At 40.1% G+C, this 19,639-nt stretch overlaps 1 protein-coding gene across 2 annotated transcripts in view; it reads right to left on the bottom strand.

Moving 5' to 3' along the window:
• Positions 1-795: 795 nt before the first annotated feature.
• Positions 796-19,639, bottom strand: part of pvalb6 (parvalbumin 6) — a 35,184-nt gene continuing 16,340 nt past the window's right edge. The window contains exons 1-5 of one of the 2 annotated variants that reach the window (XM_020651316.3): positions 8,997-9,143; positions 3,213-3,278; positions 2,151-2,283; positions 1,883-1,992; positions 796-1,514 (exon numbers count right to left, since the gene is read on the bottom strand). In XM_020651316.3, coding sequence (XP_020506972.1) covers positions 1,489-1,514; positions 1,883-1,992; positions 2,151-2,283; positions 3,213-3,273 — 330 coding nt within the window. In that variant the 5' untranslated portion in view covers positions 3,274-3,278; positions 8,997-9,143 and the 3' untranslated portion in view covers positions 796-1,488. Of the gene's footprint in view, positions 1,515-1,882; positions 1,993-2,150; positions 2,284-3,212; positions 3,279-8,996; positions 9,144-19,639 lie in introns of those variants that run through there. The other variant, XM_020651315.3, reaches the window with a different exon arrangement.

Raw genomic sequence — 19,639 nt, 5'->3', positions numbered from 1 at the left:
TATATATATATATATATATATATATATATATATATATGCTGAAGAAGATGCATATCCACTTCAAAAAAAGACTCTATTTCCTCTTGTCTTTGTTTTGAAACGCTCTGTTGGGACCGGTGGAGAGGAACACGTCTCATCCTCGCCTTTCATGTGATCGCCCCTTAGCTTCAGATCTGTGTTTATTTGCTCAGGCAGTAAAATGGCCTACTAAAGGAGCTCAGGATTCCCGTGTCGCCTGTTTTGAGTCCTCTGCGGGGGATACTTAACCTAAATTGAACCTCAGTGTGAATCCAATTGTGCTAATGGCTTGACGGCGTGGTTCTGTAACACTAGCACGGCCCTCTTTGAGCGAAGGCTCTCTGGCAGGTGGAAGAATGCAGCCAACGCTTCCCTTTTTTTTCCTCTCTCTCTTCCACTGAATTTACATTCATAATGCAGTGTGGACGCTGCTGTGAGCAGAAGCTCCCCGGCTGTCTGCAGTAGCTTTTTTTTTTTTTTTTTTCGTCACGTATGTTTTAATCGCCTGTCATCGCTTTGATGCCGTAGTCAGTGCTAATGAATGCTAATAAGTGACACTGAGGGCTAATTTTGACCTTCCTGAAGAACAAAGCATTTTAAAATACACCTCTAATACATTATTAGGTTGCTGTAAAGATATGCTTCAGTCGTCCTCTTGATAAGAATAAAAGTGACAGTGAATTAGAGAGGGGGGGGGCAGCACTGAGTGTAAAATCAGATAGAAGAATCACATCAAAGGAAGGCATTAACAGAAGAGTCTTAGTGAGTCACAGTTCTCAAGGCTTTTTTTTTTTTTTTTTTAACTTTCATTTTATTTTATTCTTTCACAGCTTGACCTCTTTCTTCTTTTGGTATGTTTTACAACATCTCGTTACCAGAGGAGAAAGGGATGAAAGATAGTTCAATGGATAGATGATGAGGATGGGGTGGGAGGGACAGAGTCGGGGGGGGGGGGGGGTTGGCAAATGCAAGAAGGGAACAGTGCCAGAGGTGTGATTGACACAGAGAAAAAAGGAGACGGAAAGTGAGATGAAGTGTTGGCTTAAGGAAAGAGAGTAATATTCCAAACACATAGGGGGGAAAAAAATGAGGGTCTTTCTCTTATAATCGGTTTCCTTAAAATATCTACTTCATGTCTTAAAATGTGAGGTTTATTCCTGCAGGCATGTTTATCTATACATGAAAGGAAAAATCACAGCTTGTATAAAAAGGGAAAAATAAATAGTATGAATATAGCTTCGGGGGGGTATTGTATTGCACCGCACTCAGTGAAAACAGCAGTGTGGGAGAAGGTGAGGAGAAAAGAGTGCATGTGGCAGGAATCAGTGGCAGTCGGGGTGTCGGGGTGGTGAAGTGTGGGTGCTGGGGGGAGTGGGGGGGGGAGAGAGAGAGGGGAACTAGCAGGTGTCAGGATGTAGCGGCGGTTAGGAGGTGATCTTGGTGTGCTAGTCAGTCACACCAGGTAGCTTCTCATTCTTTCACCAGGGTGGCAAATTCTGTGAGAAAGGGAACAGGAAGAAAGAAGGTTTCTTTATTAGGATTTATTGGTTAAAATATGTCACGACTACAAAAGTCAGAATATGATTCGTAGTGTGATGAATTTGTAGTAAGGGACCGTATGAAAATTCTAATATAGGGTAAGAGAGAGAGAAAGTGCAGAGCAGGTTCTTCCCAGGCTTGGACCATATAGTGTATGAAAAATTAGGGCCATGAGCAAAAGAACTACATTCATTTATTCATTTTTTTTTACTTCTTCTGAATTTCCACCCAACTACACAAAATGCTTTCCACATTTGTGTTGCTTTTTTTTCTCCTCTGCCTGTGTGACACCGTAACACCCAAACTGATAGAATTTGACGTTTACCATCGACTCCAATCTTGCCGTCTCCATCCTTGTCGGCTGCTCTTAAAAATTCTTTGGTTTCTGCGTCTGTCAGGTCCCTGCCATCTTTGGCGAAACCCTTCAAGACGTATCTATATGAGAACAGAAAAGCAAAAGGGAACGCCCGTCAAAGAACACTAATGTTTTGTGTGCAGCAAGATCTTACGGTTTATGTGAGTGTGTGTGTGTGTGTGTGTGTGTGTGTGTGTGTGTGTGTGTGTGTGTTTATGTCTGTGTATCTCTTGCTCACTTGAGTTCCTCCTCCTCTATGAAGCCACTGTTGTCAGCGTCCAGCACCAAGAAGACCTTCTTAACATCGTCAGAAGACTTGGCCTTCAGACCGACCATCTCGAAAAACTTCTTATGGTCAAAAGTTTCAGGAGCTGGAAACACACACACACACACACACACACACACACACACACACACACACACACACACACACACACACAACAAGCATGCAAACACAATAATGCAATTTGTTAGAAGTTTGCAGTCACTTCTAAACTCCTCATACTCGTTCTCCAAAGCGTAAGTCGTTTATGGATGGATGTTATAAAACTCTTCTAAAAGTTACTTTAAATGACTCGTCCTGTGTGAAGCCAGTGATGACGCCCAAAGGCAAAAATCTATCTGTAATGAGGCAGCCTTCTAACACTGTGGCAGATGAATATTGAGAACATGTGTTTGCCAGAGGCCCCATCAGTTCTGGGTCACGGAGCTCTTATTATCTCTTCTGTCTGTCTTTGCAAAAAAAAAAACATGTAAATTACATTAGGTAACGCCATGCATGTATGGAAAAAGAACATCTTCATAATACAGTGAAGCAAAGTTGTTGATGTTTGAGGTGTTATATCTGGAGCCTTGTTGTTTTTCCCATATGCAACATCACCTCTCTAGCAGTTATACTTCTAAATCTTAAGTTAATTGTAGTTCTTATTCTTAAGGTTCCCAATCAAACTACAGAAGTGCTCCAGGTCTGCAGGGGGCGCCACGTTAGTCTCACAGAGGTTGTTTTTTAGCCCTGTGAGACCAAGAGCCAAACCCTACTAAAATAACTTCTGATAACCTCTGTTTTTTCTGTATAAAAACTAGAATTGAGTTCCACTTAGTGCCCCCTGCAGGCCTGGAGCACTTCTGTAGTGATGCAGTGAGTTGGTGTTTTCTTTGCTGTATTTTCTCTTTGTCTTTCCATTTTTGACTTTGCATGGTGTATGTTTTTGCAGCGGCTTCTATTGTGGTTGTTTCAGATTTTAGAGGCATCTCTAAACCCCTCCCCCCACTTTTTCTTAATCAAAGATAAGCTCTTTACCTGCGAATGCCCCCAGAGCTTTCTTGATGTCATCAGCGTTGAGGATGCTGCTCATTGTCATCGTGGCTGTTGGGAGAAAAGGAAAAAAAAAAAGATAGGCGAGAGGGATGGAGAGATGGTAGAGAAGGACAGAAAGAAGGCAAGGTTAGAAACAAGGTCGCTAGAGAGCACAGAAAGAACACGGAGACATTCTCGTATTACACTGGTGACACTCTGGAAATGGAGCAGGAAACCGGGACATGTGAGCAGGTGATGACTGACAGAATGTATTAGTGACAGTCAGGGAGCAGTGACAAAGAAAGGGAGGGGAAAGAGATGTGATGTAGTTGGAGAAAGATAGCAGGAGGGAAGGGAAGTTCAGTTGCGGTGTTGAGACGTAGAACGAGATTCATCAAACTTCAAATAAAGAAAATCTTACAATAAAAAAAAACAGGACGGGAGGTAAAGAGGGACAAGACACCCAGCATGGTGTCTATATCTGTTTTCTATTTTATCCTTGAGCTGTTATAGATGAAAGAAGGGCACGGGGCTTTAACAGGTCATACGAGTCTCAGCTGTGTCTGAAATACCGCTGAAGAATTCAGTTTGTCAGCCGAGGACAGATCAGAGCATCATCTTCTTCCTCACACTATGAAAGCTGAGCTCAGCACTTCACAGCGCTTTGGCTTTTTGTGTTCCTGAAACTGATCGCTGCTTCAAAAGTCGCCCTCGCTTGGCCTTGACTGCTTCCCTTTGTTCGTTTTTTTTTTTTTTTTTTTTGACACGTCAGTATCACCATGAATTTGCAGGATTCTTGTGGATTGTTGCTACCTAGAATGCCTAAATTCTTGGCAGCGGTTTAAAAAGATTTCCTGCTGTGTTAACACCTGATGTCAGAAATTATAGGGAGCTTGCAGGACAAAGTCTGGATAAAGCCAGGGTGAAAAAAAATGGCTGTTTGCATTGACACATGCAGCTCACCCTGAAGATTTCTGGGAATTTTTCAGGAGTTTTGTACCTGTGTGAAAGCAGCTTCACTATACACCATCTAAAATAGCCTTCTAAATAATGTTGACGCCATGCAGGAAAAAGAAAAACGTACAGACACTTAGGTGTGTCAGTGCAGCACACAGTCCGAGTGTCCCGTTCATTTCTCCCTGTTACAAACCACAACAACCTGCTGTTGTATCGTGCCTCAAGCTGTTGAATATTGTTCGTTTAACCGTCCACCATCAGATGGTTTTGAGACGGCATTAAAGACCAATAAAAACAAAACAAAACAAAAATATCAAAAAGTAATTATCTGGGATCCACTTGAAGTCAGAGTGAAATATTAACCACAGTGTAGGGAAATCATCTCTTAATGACTTGAGAGGGCTCTGTGCATAAAAAATGAATATCATTTCAGAGACTACAAACCCAATTAATACAAATGAAGACATATCTCAGAAGATGTGAACACAGTAATATTTATTCATGCTTGTCTGTTTGTATTCTATTTTATTTATTTCGTTCCAGCAGCATCACACACAGTGTCAGTGATGTATGAGCTTTTTTTTCTGGTATGGTGTTATCTACTTAGGTAACATAATGCCTCACACACTTAACACCGATCAATACTTAACACCGCTGAAGGTGTGTGGCCACACAGCCAATCTTTTATCATTATAAACTCACAACCTGACCTTTACCTCAAAGGGGTCTGTGGGGAAAAGAAACAATTCAGTGTGAAATGAGGAGGATAAGATTAATTTACTGAGATATCTCTGTCCGTGTGCTGCCAGTAGAACTGTATTAATCATTCCACATCAATTTATTTAAAGGCTTTATATGAGATTTTTTTGATCCAGCAGATATCGTCCTTGAGCACCAGCATGAAACCAAAACAACTTGCGCTGCATTGTTGTGTTAGCATGCTAATGCTAGTGATCTTTATTATGCTCGTATCGTCACACTGCATGTAAATTTACCTGAAATGAGCGTGATCTAGAAACACAGTTAAGCAGTGAGTACAGTATGTTATTCTTCTTTTCTCTAGTCCCTCAATTAAAAAACTTTTATTCACGAGGGGAGGAGTCAGCCGGCCGTCCTGGCGATGTAAACAAACTGAAGATAGGACTCGGAAAACTCGGAAAAACATCACAGACAGTGGGACTCGGGTGTTACACCCATTGTAAACAGTCATGACTCAGAGTTATTTTCAGAGGATATACTTGATTTCTATTATATTTAAGTGTGAAAAATATATAATATAAAGCCTTTGAAAGCGTAAAGACTGAGAATTGTTGTGTTTATTTGCCGTCTCTCTGCAGAATGTTGATCTCAGTGGATTATTATCACTGTATGAAAGTGAAACCTGCACTTCTATAGCGGTGCAATGGGTCACTGTTGATCCGTGCGTCGTACTGTACGTTCCCCAGGTTCAGAATGTGCTCGGTGCACGCTCTCAGTCACACAACAGGCGCTGCAGGAGCCAATCCAAAGGTACACAAACATTCACTTAATGAACTTTGTGTACATGTCACATGTTCAACATTGTCAAAATTCGAAAAACAGTGTTTCTCATCACTGATATGATGATGACACACAGCTGTATGTTTCTCTTTTTTCTATTTACCGTTGAAGTTTAAATCATTTACTCACTGTAGATGCCTTAGAAAACATAAAATGCTACACATCCCGGAAATTCCTAAAACATCATGAAGACAAAGCTATTATCAAGATACTTTGCCAGACTAATTCCTCGCCCTATCTCTGATTCATGGCTCATGTGAGAAATAATGTCCAGTCTTGATTCGTTCTTGTTGAACCTAGATCACTATATCATTTAAGAGTAATAACAACGTTTAAAAAAAAAAAAAAAAAGTAAGCTACTCAGGACAAAAGGCTTTCTACTTACAAATTGAAAGGCTTATTTTAACAAAGATTATTTCTTTAAACTAATGAAGATGTAATCCACACATTCAGAAGAGGAATTGTTAGTATAGAAAAAAAGATTTAAGGTTTCTGCAGGATAACGACTGCATCTCCTCCTCCATGTGATCACCCTGTAAGCCCTTTAAATTGAGGAATAAAGTATGTGAGACTAGGGTATCCTTTGTGGGAAGTCCCCCATCACCCTAATGATCTCTCTATGTGTGGGAAACCTAACCATGCTCCCCAGTCTCCTGTAACAGCTGCATGAACGTGTGAATATGTGTTCTTTTCTCTATGAGCTACAGAGGGTGCCAAGCAGGCGAGGGTAAGAAGGTGGCAGGCTTAAAGAAGTATGCACTTACATTTCAAGAAACATGAGCCTTCCCAGTTCTTTTGAGCGCAGTGTGTCTGTTTATAGTGGCGTCTGTGTTGTGATGTGTTAGACTTGGAGTGAAAAAAAAAGGGGGGTTGGGGTGGGGGGGAGCATACTGCAGAAAAATATTCCTCTTGGGTGCCAGAGCATGCAGTTTGTGAACTGGAAGTGAACTCTTATCCTCTGCAGAAACAGCCTTTGAGGGTATTATGTACAGTATTGACTTCCTCCCCTTCATGCTGCTGTGTTGGTGTATTATTTATTTCTATATAACAATGTGCATTGTTTTTTTAAAACTCATACAAACTTACTTTTATAACCAAGTTGCTCCCCAGTCTATTCTTTCTACACTCATTCGCTGATAATGTGAATCACTACTACACAATCAGCTGCCATTCCAGTGCAGTAAAGTTTCATCCCCTAAGCTGGAGTCATGTCTCGCCCCCCTGAGACCCCCCCCCCCCCCCCCCCCCCCCCCCACCACCACCCCTTTCCTTCAGAAAGGTAAGACTTCAAGCTGTGAGGCACATATGTGAATAAACAACTCTGGAAGATTTCAGGGGCAGGCTGTCCTGAATTGTTGTAGACATTTTCAGGAGCTATATCATGCATGTATTTATCTTCATAAAGATTAGTCACATTGCTGTCCAGTTTCTATAGAGAGCCAATAATAGCCTCTCTATAAGCTCTTAATCTAAATTACTGATCGGTAGAGTTGATCTTCAATTAATCTTGATGGGTGAACGTAGCTAGAGCAATTTAGTGTGTTTTATAGTCTCTATTGATTTTACTGAGCTGCTTATAGAGAAGGTACAATTGTGTTTAATCAAAAAAAACATGCTTGCAGTCATGTTACACACACCCACACACACACACCCCCCCCCCCCACACACACACACAGTAGTGGGGGAATGGATTTGATAAAAGTAGTGTAGAGGCCTGGGGATCAGCTTGCTGTTATCACCAATGTCCACTGTCTAATCCTGGCAGGTACAGCTCAGGCTTAACCACACAGTTACAGCTTGGCAACAAGAGTTCTGAGTGTGTGTGTGTGTGTGTGTGTGTGTGTGTGTGTGTGTGTGTGTGTGTGTGTGTGTGTGTGTGTGTGTGTGTGTGTGTGTGTGTGTGTGTGTGTGTGTTTTCATAACTGAACAGTTTTATAGACATATTTTGCCTTGAGCTTCATTCTCCGTTCAGCATGCTTCTTTGTTCTAAATGACAAAAAAACAAAATGCAAATTTTACATTGAGTTCAAGATTAGCATGTAGGAATGCACAAAATGAAACCCCTCTTCAGATGTCATAAATAGGGAAATAGTAAATAGGAAATTAATCAGGCTGTAAACCTGTTTCATTGTGCTGTTAAGTTGGGTATTTTAACTTTGGGCCTTAACCACTTGAGCAAGCATCAAGTGGTCACTGGAGGAACTGCAGTTGCCGAGGAGATAACTCGATGATGGTACTACAGCAAAGGTCCAAAAGTTAAAACAAATACTTGAATGATCAAACTCAAGGTAGATTCAAATTAAGAGTTCATCAAAGTACTAAGGGTTTAAACGAGTGTTTGTTTGAATTTCAAGTTCATCCACAAGTTGTTGAAATACTTTACATGCAGGGTTGGAGCTACAGGGCTAGTATGAATTAACAGTATTAACGTAAGTGAATGAAGCCCACTTATCAACCTGTAGGCAAAACAAGTACACGTTGTCCAATAAGCTCATCAAGTGTAATGACTTTATTTGTTACACACGTGTGATGAAAGCAATCTTGAGCATGCAGAGACTATTCCTATTTGCAAAACATATTACGGAACCAATTAAAAATGTAAATTTCCATTGAAAGGAACAGCATGAAGAGTGGTGAGAAGCAGCCTTTTTTCATTGTGCCACACAAACAAAATATCACATGTCCTTTAACTGAGACAGCATCTCCCTCAACACCGCTCCGTCTATGAATATTCATCGCTATTCTTCATTTACTTTACAAGCACGTTCAACATTTAAAAAAAAAAAAAAAACTCTGTGATCAGCTATTGAATCAGAGGAAATTAATTCTCAAGAGGAACTTCACGCCTTTCACTGTATCAGCATTTTGACAAAGTTACGCTTCCCTGGAGCTCGTAGGGAGACTGTATTTTATCTCCGAGGTGTAATTAAAATATGACCTTGAAAGATACCACAACTAAGCACTGCAATAAAATTTACACCTGTGCCCTGTTTTGTTTTGGCAGCAAACCATTTCTGTCAGAAGGTAATTGTCTTGTTGATATACAGTCGGCGTATCTTAATCCAATCTCTCTTTCGACGGAGGAGCCTGTAAAATACGGTAAATTACACTTCTACAAGCGCTCCCCTATCTATAACCCCCTTCTATTGGTTTAATCCATCACCCATTTGATTACAAAGAAACATCAAGAACTGTAGAAGAACCACAACGTCGGTTGTTTTCTGTAGCAAGCGATAACTGGGGAAAAAGGACTTTTACATATACATTACAAAGCTTGAAGTAATATCTTACCTGATTATTTTCTGATGGATAATACGGTCTGAGATGAGATGGCAAGATGAGTTCAAGAAGGAAGCCCAGTAAAAGATCAGAGCCTCTCCTCTTTCTGTTTTATACATGCTCTCCTCTACTATTTTTGGATCAAAAATGGGTGTCCACTTCAGGATGGGGTCAGTGATGTTTCGCTGCTAGACTCATCCATATCGCTTTCCTTTCTGCACTCAAACAACACTAAAAATAATCATCTATTCCCACCTCTCAAAGCAGCTGGACTTCTTTTCTTCGACTCGTCTTCACTTTGCCCCTCCCTCCCTCTTTCTTTCACTCCCTCACTCTTTCTTTGTAGCACATTGATTTCACCTCTCTGTTTCTCACACTTCAAACCCAGCTGACCTCCTCAGTCCTCTGACGCCCATCTGATCCAAACTCTCCCCTTCACTTTCTTATTGCCTCACTCTGCCTCTCCTTTCCTAAACTTTTGTTACTTATCATGAAACGTTGTACCACATTAAAACAGATATTTTTCTCATCCCCTGATTCAGTGGTTCACAACCTTTTTCCTTAGAGCCCCACCCCTACTTGTATGAAGAAAAGCTGACCCACATTAAAAAATATAAGGGGTACATTGCTGTCAAAGGTGAACACATATTTTAATTGATTTCATTACAACCTGAATGACAAGTGTGGCTGATGAAGTGGCCTGACATGTGTTCATAACTGTCTTATTATGAAGTTAACTAGACAAGCTAACCCTTTGGTTTTATGGCTTAACACACTGTTTTATGTGTTTGTCTAGTCTTTTACTATTGTTTGGTGGTTGAGTATCACACTTTGATGACTAATAAGGGCATCTGAGATGATTGACTGTTACTGTTCAGTTTGGTTTACTGAGTGGTGCAATAAAGATGACATTCTTTAAGCTTATTTTCCAATTGCACCAGGAATTGAGTTAAACAAAAGTTGGGTTTTGTCTCATGATGTCAGAGCAATAGTCAGACAACGTTGTGCAGAGATGAAGAACACCTTGATGTTCAACTCTGCAGGCTTTCTTTGAAGAGCAAGAATCAGCAAGTTTCCCCGATTGCTCTTCATCGCCAACCCCAACAATAAAGTCCCGAGCTACACTCCCGTCTTAGACAGTGCAGCACTTCCTGCACAGGAGTCCTCCCTCTGGGGTTACATGATTATATATCACAGCAAAAAATCCGCTGTTTCCACCAGGGCCATTACTGAAGAACGTCTCGCACTGACCTTTAGGAAGAGTTGGTTGGTAGAGGTCGATGAGACTTAAGGGCAACTGTCAGTACGTGGAAGTAAATGTGTGTGATGGTGACTTAGAAGACAGCGTTGTGTGCTGTGGTGGGACTATCAACAAACGCTGGTATGATCTCGCTTACTGTCAACGTTCTGTATTTATAAGACAGCTATGAAACTGATGATCAACGCTTGATTGATGTGGAGTTTTAATCTAGCTTCAATCATTTTGAAAGTGGCAGAGGTTTATTATGTATCACTATACTGCAAAATAAGTTCACAACATTTTGATGAGTCATGTAGAAATAAATAAGGACAGAGAGGATTTCATTAAGTCATTAGGCCATTACTGGAAAACTCTAGCCTATATTGATTCTATATTGATTTATCATTATAAATGATTATGATTATGATTTGGTCATTCATTATGAACTCAGCACAAAACACTAAACGGCTAAAAGAAAACTAGTAATTGCTCATTTACATGTCTACAATTCTTCTTATTTAGTATTTAAAAACATGGTAAGTTGTTTGTTCATATTTTTTAGGTTATGGTAAAATAAAAACAAACTTGTGCCGTCATGACAGTTATCACACCTGCCATCCATCATACTATCACAACAATCATGTGGTGAACAGTGGACACATAACATTCAAGCTGTAAACGGGATCTACCAGGAATACTGGGTTAAGTGTCTTTCCCAAGGACTCATCGGACATGTGGCTGCAGCAGCTGGAGATCAAACCCCAGACCGTCTGATTTTTTAAAATCGGCCTTTTCTTAATTGCTGTCGTCTGCCCTTTGCGGCCTCTGATCTGTATTTCCTTCAGGAGAACTGCTTGCTCATCTGAACCCCAGACCAATTCACAAACCTCACACTCCAAAGTTCTAAATCTTTGGAACCTTTCCTACCGTTTCATCTTTCATCTCACTCCACCATCTTTATCTTAGTTTGATGTAACCTTGTGACAACTCATTTTCTTCCTCCCTCAACCCATTTGCTGGTGCATTCCTCTGAATTTATCACCTCTTCTCTAACCCTGTTTACATCAGCCAAATAGGCTCAAAGGGTTGCCTTGATCCCATGGTGTGCCAGGTGCTTCTAACAGTTCAACAGACAAAAGGCTCAGAAAGGGGGAAAGTAGAAAAGAGGGAAAGAGAGAAGAAAGTGATCGAGTGGTGACAAGCTAAGCTGGGAGGGAGATAGAGGAGGATGATGAAAGACGCTAAATTAAAAGAGGGATGGCAGGAGAGGAATTCTGACAGAGCAGAAGGGAAAAGTTGAAAGGAAAGAGTGACGCTATAGTGAGGTGATAGAGGGCTCGAGGTCAACAATGGATCTCAGCAGGGTATGTGGAATTCAGACGATAAATGGACCGGGTGAAGGTTAAGGGATGAGAAAGCAAAGTAATGGAAATTAAGAAAGAGGAAACTCAAACCAAGGGTAAAGTTTAAGCAACCCAAGGCAAACTTTGAGCCATACCCATGACAAGAAAAACCATTAGAAAGTGTGACAGGGAACAAAATGGAAACCTCTCGTTGGCTATTTCTTCCATAACATATTTGGCATATATGGTAACAGGAAACACTTTTCAGGGTGAGCTGTTTGTGTAAACATTCAAACACAAATGACAAATGTTTCTCCCGACTCTACCTACTTTTTCCTGCCAGCCGTCGAGCATAAAGTAAAGTGAGGGAACGCAAGCAAGTGGGCCGAGTTGATGTAGTTGATAACATGCGAGCAGTGAGCGGCTGGTGGGAATCTTTCGCATGTTAATTGCATTGCACGTTCATTTTACATCTGTTGGGTTTTTATTTTACGTTTCTTCCATACAGCCACCAGTTTGCCTGTGTCGCCTCTCACTGTCTGCCCCTCTTCACCCTGCTCCACCTCACTCCCTCTCTGAGTCAAACCCAAAAACCACCTGCAAAGAGAAATCCACAGCTGGGTGTATTTATCTGTGAATGCAAGTAAAATGGAAAAACATTTTTTTTTAAACTAGCAAGGGGATGGGATAAAAGATGGATCAATAAACGAATAAATAGATGGATAACGAGTGTGTGTGTGTGTGTGTGTGTGTGGGGGGGATTGTTCTTGACAGCAAAACAAATGAGAAGTAGACAGGAGAGAAGAGTAATGATTTGTCTGTTAATTGGAAGTCCAGTCCAATCTCATCAACTGTTTTTGTGTGCATGTCCATGTACCGTGTGTGTTTTCTGCACACAAACGTAATAATTGCTCTTCCTGTTTAAACATGAAGGCACTCACAAAATGCCTCCCTCTTCCACTATATAGTCAGATCCTTTGGATGCAAGGGGAACAATCCTCGCTGCAGATATTGACAACTCGCCCTCCGTCAAAATTACAGAGACACCAAGAGACTGAAAGAATAATTGACCTGTCTATATACACACACAGAGGAAGCCTTGACAGTGGAGAGGAGAGGATGATGGAGAGCAAAAGGACCAGGCGAACGGCTGCAGAGTAAAAATTCATTCGTTGGATGTGATTTAGGGAGGAAGATGTATTACTCTGGTGACAACAGATTGTCAGGCTTTTTTTTCTGCGTGTCCGTCCGAGGCCCTAGCAAGTCTGGAAAATTAGATTCCTCAGGTCAGCGTTGGAACTATCAAAGGCATTAAGTGTCAAGGTTATTGCCATCAACAGCATCTTAATCACCTTCATCAATATTTCTCCACTGTTGTCATCAGTCAGCATCAATAAGGTTGTCATCCTGCTCGCTCAGTAGACCTCCGCTGATTTTGAAAACCCACTTGAGCACAAATATAATAAGATATATTCACAGCAGCTAATGTCACTTCAAAAGCTTTATATACAAAGGAATGGTTTCTCAATCCATTTTGTTTCTCAGTCTTTTACAGCCATACTAATGGGATGGTGTACACAATACAGCAGACTAAGCAGCAGATTATAGCAATGAAACAAGTTTCTGTTTCAGTTTAAAAAGGCTCATTATTGCCTATAACAAGCTAGAAATGACAAGTGGGATTCTTCTTCAAAGCTATTCTTAAAACGTCAAAATAAATATAGATTTAGTAAGATTAGTCCAGTGTAAGCATTATGGAGATACAGCTTTTTGATTTTACCGACAAATCACAGTGTAACCTTGAGTTCAGCACAGGACCAAAATACTGAAAGTCTTCTTTGGTTTAAATTGGCTGTTAGAAAAGTGTGAACTCTGACAACATGTGTGAAGGAGAAGTAGAAGAAATATGAGCACTGTAATGTGAGAACATGTGAATATTCAGAGACAGTGAATCAGAGGGGAGGGAAAGAAAACGTTAAAGTTCTGTTTGAGAAAAGTTCATATTTCAACCAAAGTGGTATGGGTTAGGGTTTGTGAAAAATGGAGAGGTGACTCAAGAGTACGACTTTGTGGGACAACAAAGTAGTTGATTGATATTTCTTCTAACTGGAGGAAATTGAAAATGCTTCTCAAAGACAATCTACACAAAGTGAAGACTTCATTAGGGTCGTTTGAGAAATGTTTTTAACTCTAAGATTGAAAATAAGTACATTTATAATTTTAAGTTAGCAGCATTTTAATGCTACACAAAAACTTTGCAATGTTTTTAAATAATAACAAAATATATTCAAGATTTTATACTGTTAACATTTGTTTATTTTTAAAACAATATTTGTATTTTTACATACTGTACATTTAAAGCTTGTGCATATAACACATGAGTGCATGGATGATTCAAAAGTCAGATTATAGATACTACGTACCGGGACTCCTAAACGGTTAGATAATGTGTAGGCTATACTAAGTTAGTGTTAAAATGTCCTTTTCAGTATGCTGCATATAAGTCAAATGAAGAACGTTACTATCATAGCTACTGCAAAAATGAATCCTGTGGCGTCTGTCAGACAGGTGGGAGGAAACAGAGCTGAAAACAGTTCACCTTTAACGTCTGAGTTATAGCTGATAGAGCTATCTGATAAACACATACATACTACACATACGAGGCGTCCACCGTGGCTTCACTGAAACATTTTAGTGTTACATAACTTAAACATACCAACAACTGTCCAGTGGAAGGATTTACAGCTATTACAGAATAATGGCAGATGGGGAGATAAAATTAATGAGACAGTTACTTAACCTACATGCACACATTCATTAACACAAACACATACACACACACACAATTTATATATTTCCTTACACACACAAACACACACTTGGGCATACATGCTATATGTTACTTATTACTCACAGTTGCATTCATCCACACTAATTTCCCCATATACATGTGAGTTGTGAGTATGTAAACAGGCACATATGCAGTGAATGTAAACATATGCTACACACATGCTGCAAGCATGTGACCTTGAATCAAGTGTGTACAGGGTGTTTGCGAAAGTATGTGTGGTGTGTGAGCTCTTATGGATATCGGATTCCGACAAATCGCGAGTGTCAGGCAATAAAAAAGAGAGAATCTGAGAAGATGATTCCACCCTTAAATCCTCTCCGGCTTAAATTACACAAGCAGCATATGGACACATCTGCACGATATTAAAATAACCAGCAACGACTGTCTGTCACAGACGGCTTGATCCGTCCGTCTGGCATGCATGTGTTCCTTTTGTTAATCCAAGGGCAACTTGGTATCCCCACACAGCTAAATGCTTCACTTTATAAAAAAATAAAACAAACACTAGAATAAAAAAGCTGGTATTCATGGATGAATCAGCTCCACTTCTGCCCTCTCATCCTGCAGATGTCTAACTCGATTTTCTCTTTATGGACAGTATAAGTTTAAGAGTCATCCTAAGTGGATGGTCCATTAACACACATTATTCCAAGTGGCTAGTAGTGTGCTGTGCACTGCAAGCCAGCCGCATTGCAGTTAAAATCTAATTTCAGTCAAGGACTCATGCAGATAAAGGAGTCTCTGGACATGACTCTGCCACTTTCCAAGGAAGAAGGAGGGACCTATATCACTTTAGCCATCAATCAATTAAACATTAAATTGATGCTATTAGTAAAGCCCACATTAAATAAGGATCATTTATCTTTAAAGCTGAGTATGCACAGGCATGTAGAAAGTAGACAGGAAGGGGCCCACCAATCAGACAGACTTTTCACAGCCTTGCAAGAGCCACACAATATGGATATAGTTCCTTCTTTTGTTAGAACATGTTATTTATTGCATTGATTGTAACTGGGATATTGAGAGTATTTTATAAAAAATAAATAAATTGCCTTCCCTTGATTTTTGTGTGTTAATTCAGTTCAACAAACCAAGCGAGCTTACTAGCTAGGCAGGGTTTTCAGAGTTGAGAGACAGTTTTAGCAACCAAGCAAACTCATTTAGTGATATATCACAAGAAAAGATTTCCAGCAAAGTCATACCACTTGTTAGTCTCTCTAGCAAACATTAATGAGCTGACACTGTTTGGCAAAGGTTCAGGGAGTGATTATGTTATATTCTCATTGATATGAATGAGGTGAACTTAGACTCTTCACAATCGACACTGAAAGGAGGCTTAAGCTGTTATAATGTCAGGCTGGTGTCTTCCAAGAATAAGTCATAAACATTGAGAATCTATTTATTTTTAGAACATGTTTATCAAGACATTTCCCACAATCAGCTTACGTTCACTTACTAGATAATACTAACGTTAGCCAGAGGGTCTCAAAGCCAAAATTACCATTTCTTAGTTTTAACATAATGCAAAGAAAAGGCTTAAACTTGCTTAAATAAATTACATTTTAATTAAAAAAATAAAGGCCTAGAGACTTTTTTTTTTGGCCTGGAGGTCGTTCTGCCAAGACTCTAGAGGACAAAAGATTTATATCTGCTCTGTTGTCTTACAGGTCACAACATTTGTTTCAGCATGACACACCTGAGTGTTCAGTGTGTTTCCACATATGTTCCATGGAGGGAGGAAAGAGAGGTTTGATATAGAGAGAGCCACTATAATTAAGTCAAGATAATGCACTGGTGTCTCATGTGCATCGATCCAATGCCTGCTAATGTCCCATGGTGACATTGTTAGACTTATTAAGTGCACACCTACAGCCATAGCATGAGCTGATTAGATAAGAGAGCATCCATTCAAACTTGCACACTGAGCTACTACTGCTGTCATTGAACGCACCAGACAGTAAAAATGGTTTAATGATGTCTGGAAACTTTTTTTTTTTTTAGTCTTCTTGTTGGAGTGGAACAAGAAAATGTCAACCTTGTGTTTCATTTAATGTCCTACAAAAAAGAGAAATTAGTTTTATTTAAATTTCTTGATTGAAAAGATTTTGCCCTAAAGTAGCCTCGCTTCAGTGCTTTTTTTATTTTATTTGAGTAGATAATATCAGAGTGCAGTTATAATAACAGTTTTGAAAAGGTTGCACCAAGCTTTCAAAAATCCAATTAGAAGAAAATTATGTAGGATTTAAGGGGATCTGTTGGCAGAAGTACTTCATTAGTTACCTTTAAAAGATTATTATCATTTCTTAAACCGAGGGAGCGGGTCTGCTCATATTAACCGTTGTATAAAAGCCTCGTTTGTCATAATGCTTTCATTACCTGTGGCTCTAAAGTGTAGAATAGTATAGGTAGCCAGAATGGGAAGGTTTAATGTTGCTGGCGTTTAACAGCTGAAGGTCAGTTTTTCTTTTAAATATTCAGAAAACTATTTGGCAAAAGAAAAATGAAGTAACAAGTTCTGTTTTGATTGCAAAAGTTATGTCATGTGTATGTAATGAAAGAGAGGGGAAGTACAGAGTTGTTATAGAAAACTGTTTTGTAGAGAGCTCCTCTGTGGAAAAAGAAAGAGCACCCAGCAGCCCCGGGAGTCAATTTCATCTTCAGTTTCTATTCTCACGCTTTCATGCTAAGCTAGCTTTGGATCAAACAGACTCTGCAGCCCCTGGCTTACCCTTTGGCCTGTTCATCCTTCTTCTCACACACACACACACACACACACACACTCTTCACTCCCATCCTCTGACACTTGTCACAATAGGTTCATGACTCAGTTATCATACCTTTCCTTAAACCACTCGGCCCTTTTTTTACCTGCCACACCACAAACGCTGCACAAAGCGACACACAGGAATAATCAACACAAACCGAGCGAGCGTCCAGTGAGTGTTACATTTCATGTAATGTGGTTTCAGTCAGCTGTGGTGAAGCAGTACATAAAGTACACTACATATGAGCAACGTGTGGGTGCAAATAAATGAACATGCGTGCACTTATGCATAAACATTTGAGTTTATGCACGTGTGTGGGATTTGTTGGTGCTTTAGTTCAACAAACATTTTCTCCCATTGCGTTCAATCTTTTTGTATGTAGGCTGAAGATTGAACATAATCACTATCAGATTCCTCTACTGTTTAGCCTGAAACAATAATGTAGGCGTGTGTGTAACTCAGAAGCCACATTGCAGTCCTTCCCCTGACCATCACGCTAGGAACGGTGTGAGTGTATGTGTGTGTTTTTGTGTGTGTGTGTGTGTGTGGCTGTTTCTTTTTTATGAAGGCTGGAGATTGACCATTATCAGTTTTGGATCGCTTTATTGTATTACCTCAAAGGATAATGTAGGAGTGAGTGTTATTTGAACGCCACATTAAAGTCCTTCCCCTGACAACCACTCTAAAGGAAGAATGTGTTTGTGTCCGTGTGTCCGTGTGTGTGTGTGTGTGTGTGTGTGTGTGTGTGTGTGTGTGTGAGAGAGAGAGAGAGAGAGAGAAAGAATGAAAATACAATGATTCACTAACTCACACAGCCGGTGAGAGAGTAAATAATGATCAATAGTTTGACCTTTGTTGTTGCCACTTGAACAGTAGCCGGTACACCCAAGGGAGTCAGCGCTCACTAGTCAGCATCAAAATTTGAACAGCGTTTGTACTCTTTTTTTTTTTTTTTTCGTGTGTGTGTGTTTGTGTAAATGCTGGCTGCATGGCAAACTGTGCAGTACTCCAAAGTTTTCCCACTTCTGTAATGTTGCAGAACAAAAAGAGAAGAAGGGAACGTAACCCAAAAACACAATGGGGGTGCAGTGTTTCCCCTAGGTTTACAGCTTTGGGGGGGGGGGGGGGTAGAGGGGGGGACACACGCTGACACAAACACGTGAAGGAATCTTGGTGTTCATGTGTTACTTTTAATGACAGCTGTCCTTTTCTATCGGAAAGGTATCCTTGAATGACTTCTTTCCCTGATTTCTGACTCTATTCACTATCCTATCTCTACAATAAAGACACAAAAAACCCCAAAATAAATAATAATAAAAAATAAAAAAAATGTTTAATGGTAATATAATGATAGGGGAAACACTGGGGGTGGGTAAAAAAAACAAATTGCTTAAAGCCCGACTCAGACTACAGGAGTAAACTCCGGACGTTGCGCTTAAAACTGGATTTCTCTCTTTAGAAAGTAAGGAATTGAACTTTTCCATGGTGACCCATCTCACCTGTGCTTGCAGAATGTCCCTACTGAATCCTAAAGAAATATAAATCACAGTTTTTATCGCCAGTAGAGAGGCAACAATTAACCTGAGGGTAGCTGAAAACTAGCTGAAGCTTCATGTGAATTCATCGATGGTGAAGGCGGTATGGCCATTATACCCGGGCCTCCATCCAACAGTTAAAAATGTAAGCATGCTGAGGAGGGGGGTCATATTTCTTTCTTAATGTAAAATATGTTTTTTGTGCCATAAATTAAGGATGAATTTGGGATGTGTTTCTATATTACAGCACTAACTTGGTGAGAAGGATCCGCTTATTTTTGACAAACGGTAAGAATGAAGCCACTTTGTTACACTGGTTTCTTATTCACTATAAGAAATAGAGAAAAGCAAAACAATATGATGGACAACTTTAGTGTAAAACTCAGAAAGGCTGAAATGTGACGTACATAGTTTTTTTTCAGTTATGACTTGTAATATTAAGTCTCTCAAAGTGAGTGCTTTAGCTTTTCCTACAGCTTGGGGTTAAGAAAACAAACAAAAGCTGAAATAAATCACAAATCCAACAGCAGCACTTTGTCACAATACTTAAGACTTGTGATTCATATTAAATCCGCAGCCTGGTATCGTGATAGTGTCAAATGTATCAAGAGAGAGCAGCAAAAACAAGTGGACTGCAGAGAGAGGAGAAGCAGAAGGAGTGTTTGACTAAGACTGATTCTCTCTGATCCCCTCATCCCCTCTGTAGGCTCTAGTTTATCATTCAGGCGCCGTTTTCTGTCTTCTCTGCCTGCATTGATAGCGGTTAGCTTGAGTTTGGACGTACACTCATCGGGTCACGCACGCTTTCACTTCTTGCTCAAATCACAAATCACACAGAGAACCGACACAAACCCTGCACACCGAGGGTTTTGGTTGTAGTAGCTGTTGAACCGGACCTGCCAATGAAACCTCCAGAAGCAG

This window comes from Labrus bergylta, chromosome 16, assembly GCF_963930695.1.
Source record: "Labrus bergylta chromosome 16, fLabBer1.1, whole genome shotgun sequence".
Classification (NCBI taxonomy): domain Eukaryota; kingdom Metazoa; phylum Chordata; class Actinopteri; order Labriformes; family Labridae; genus Labrus; species Labrus bergylta.
This window is presented reverse-complemented; position numbering and strand designations above follow the sequence as displayed.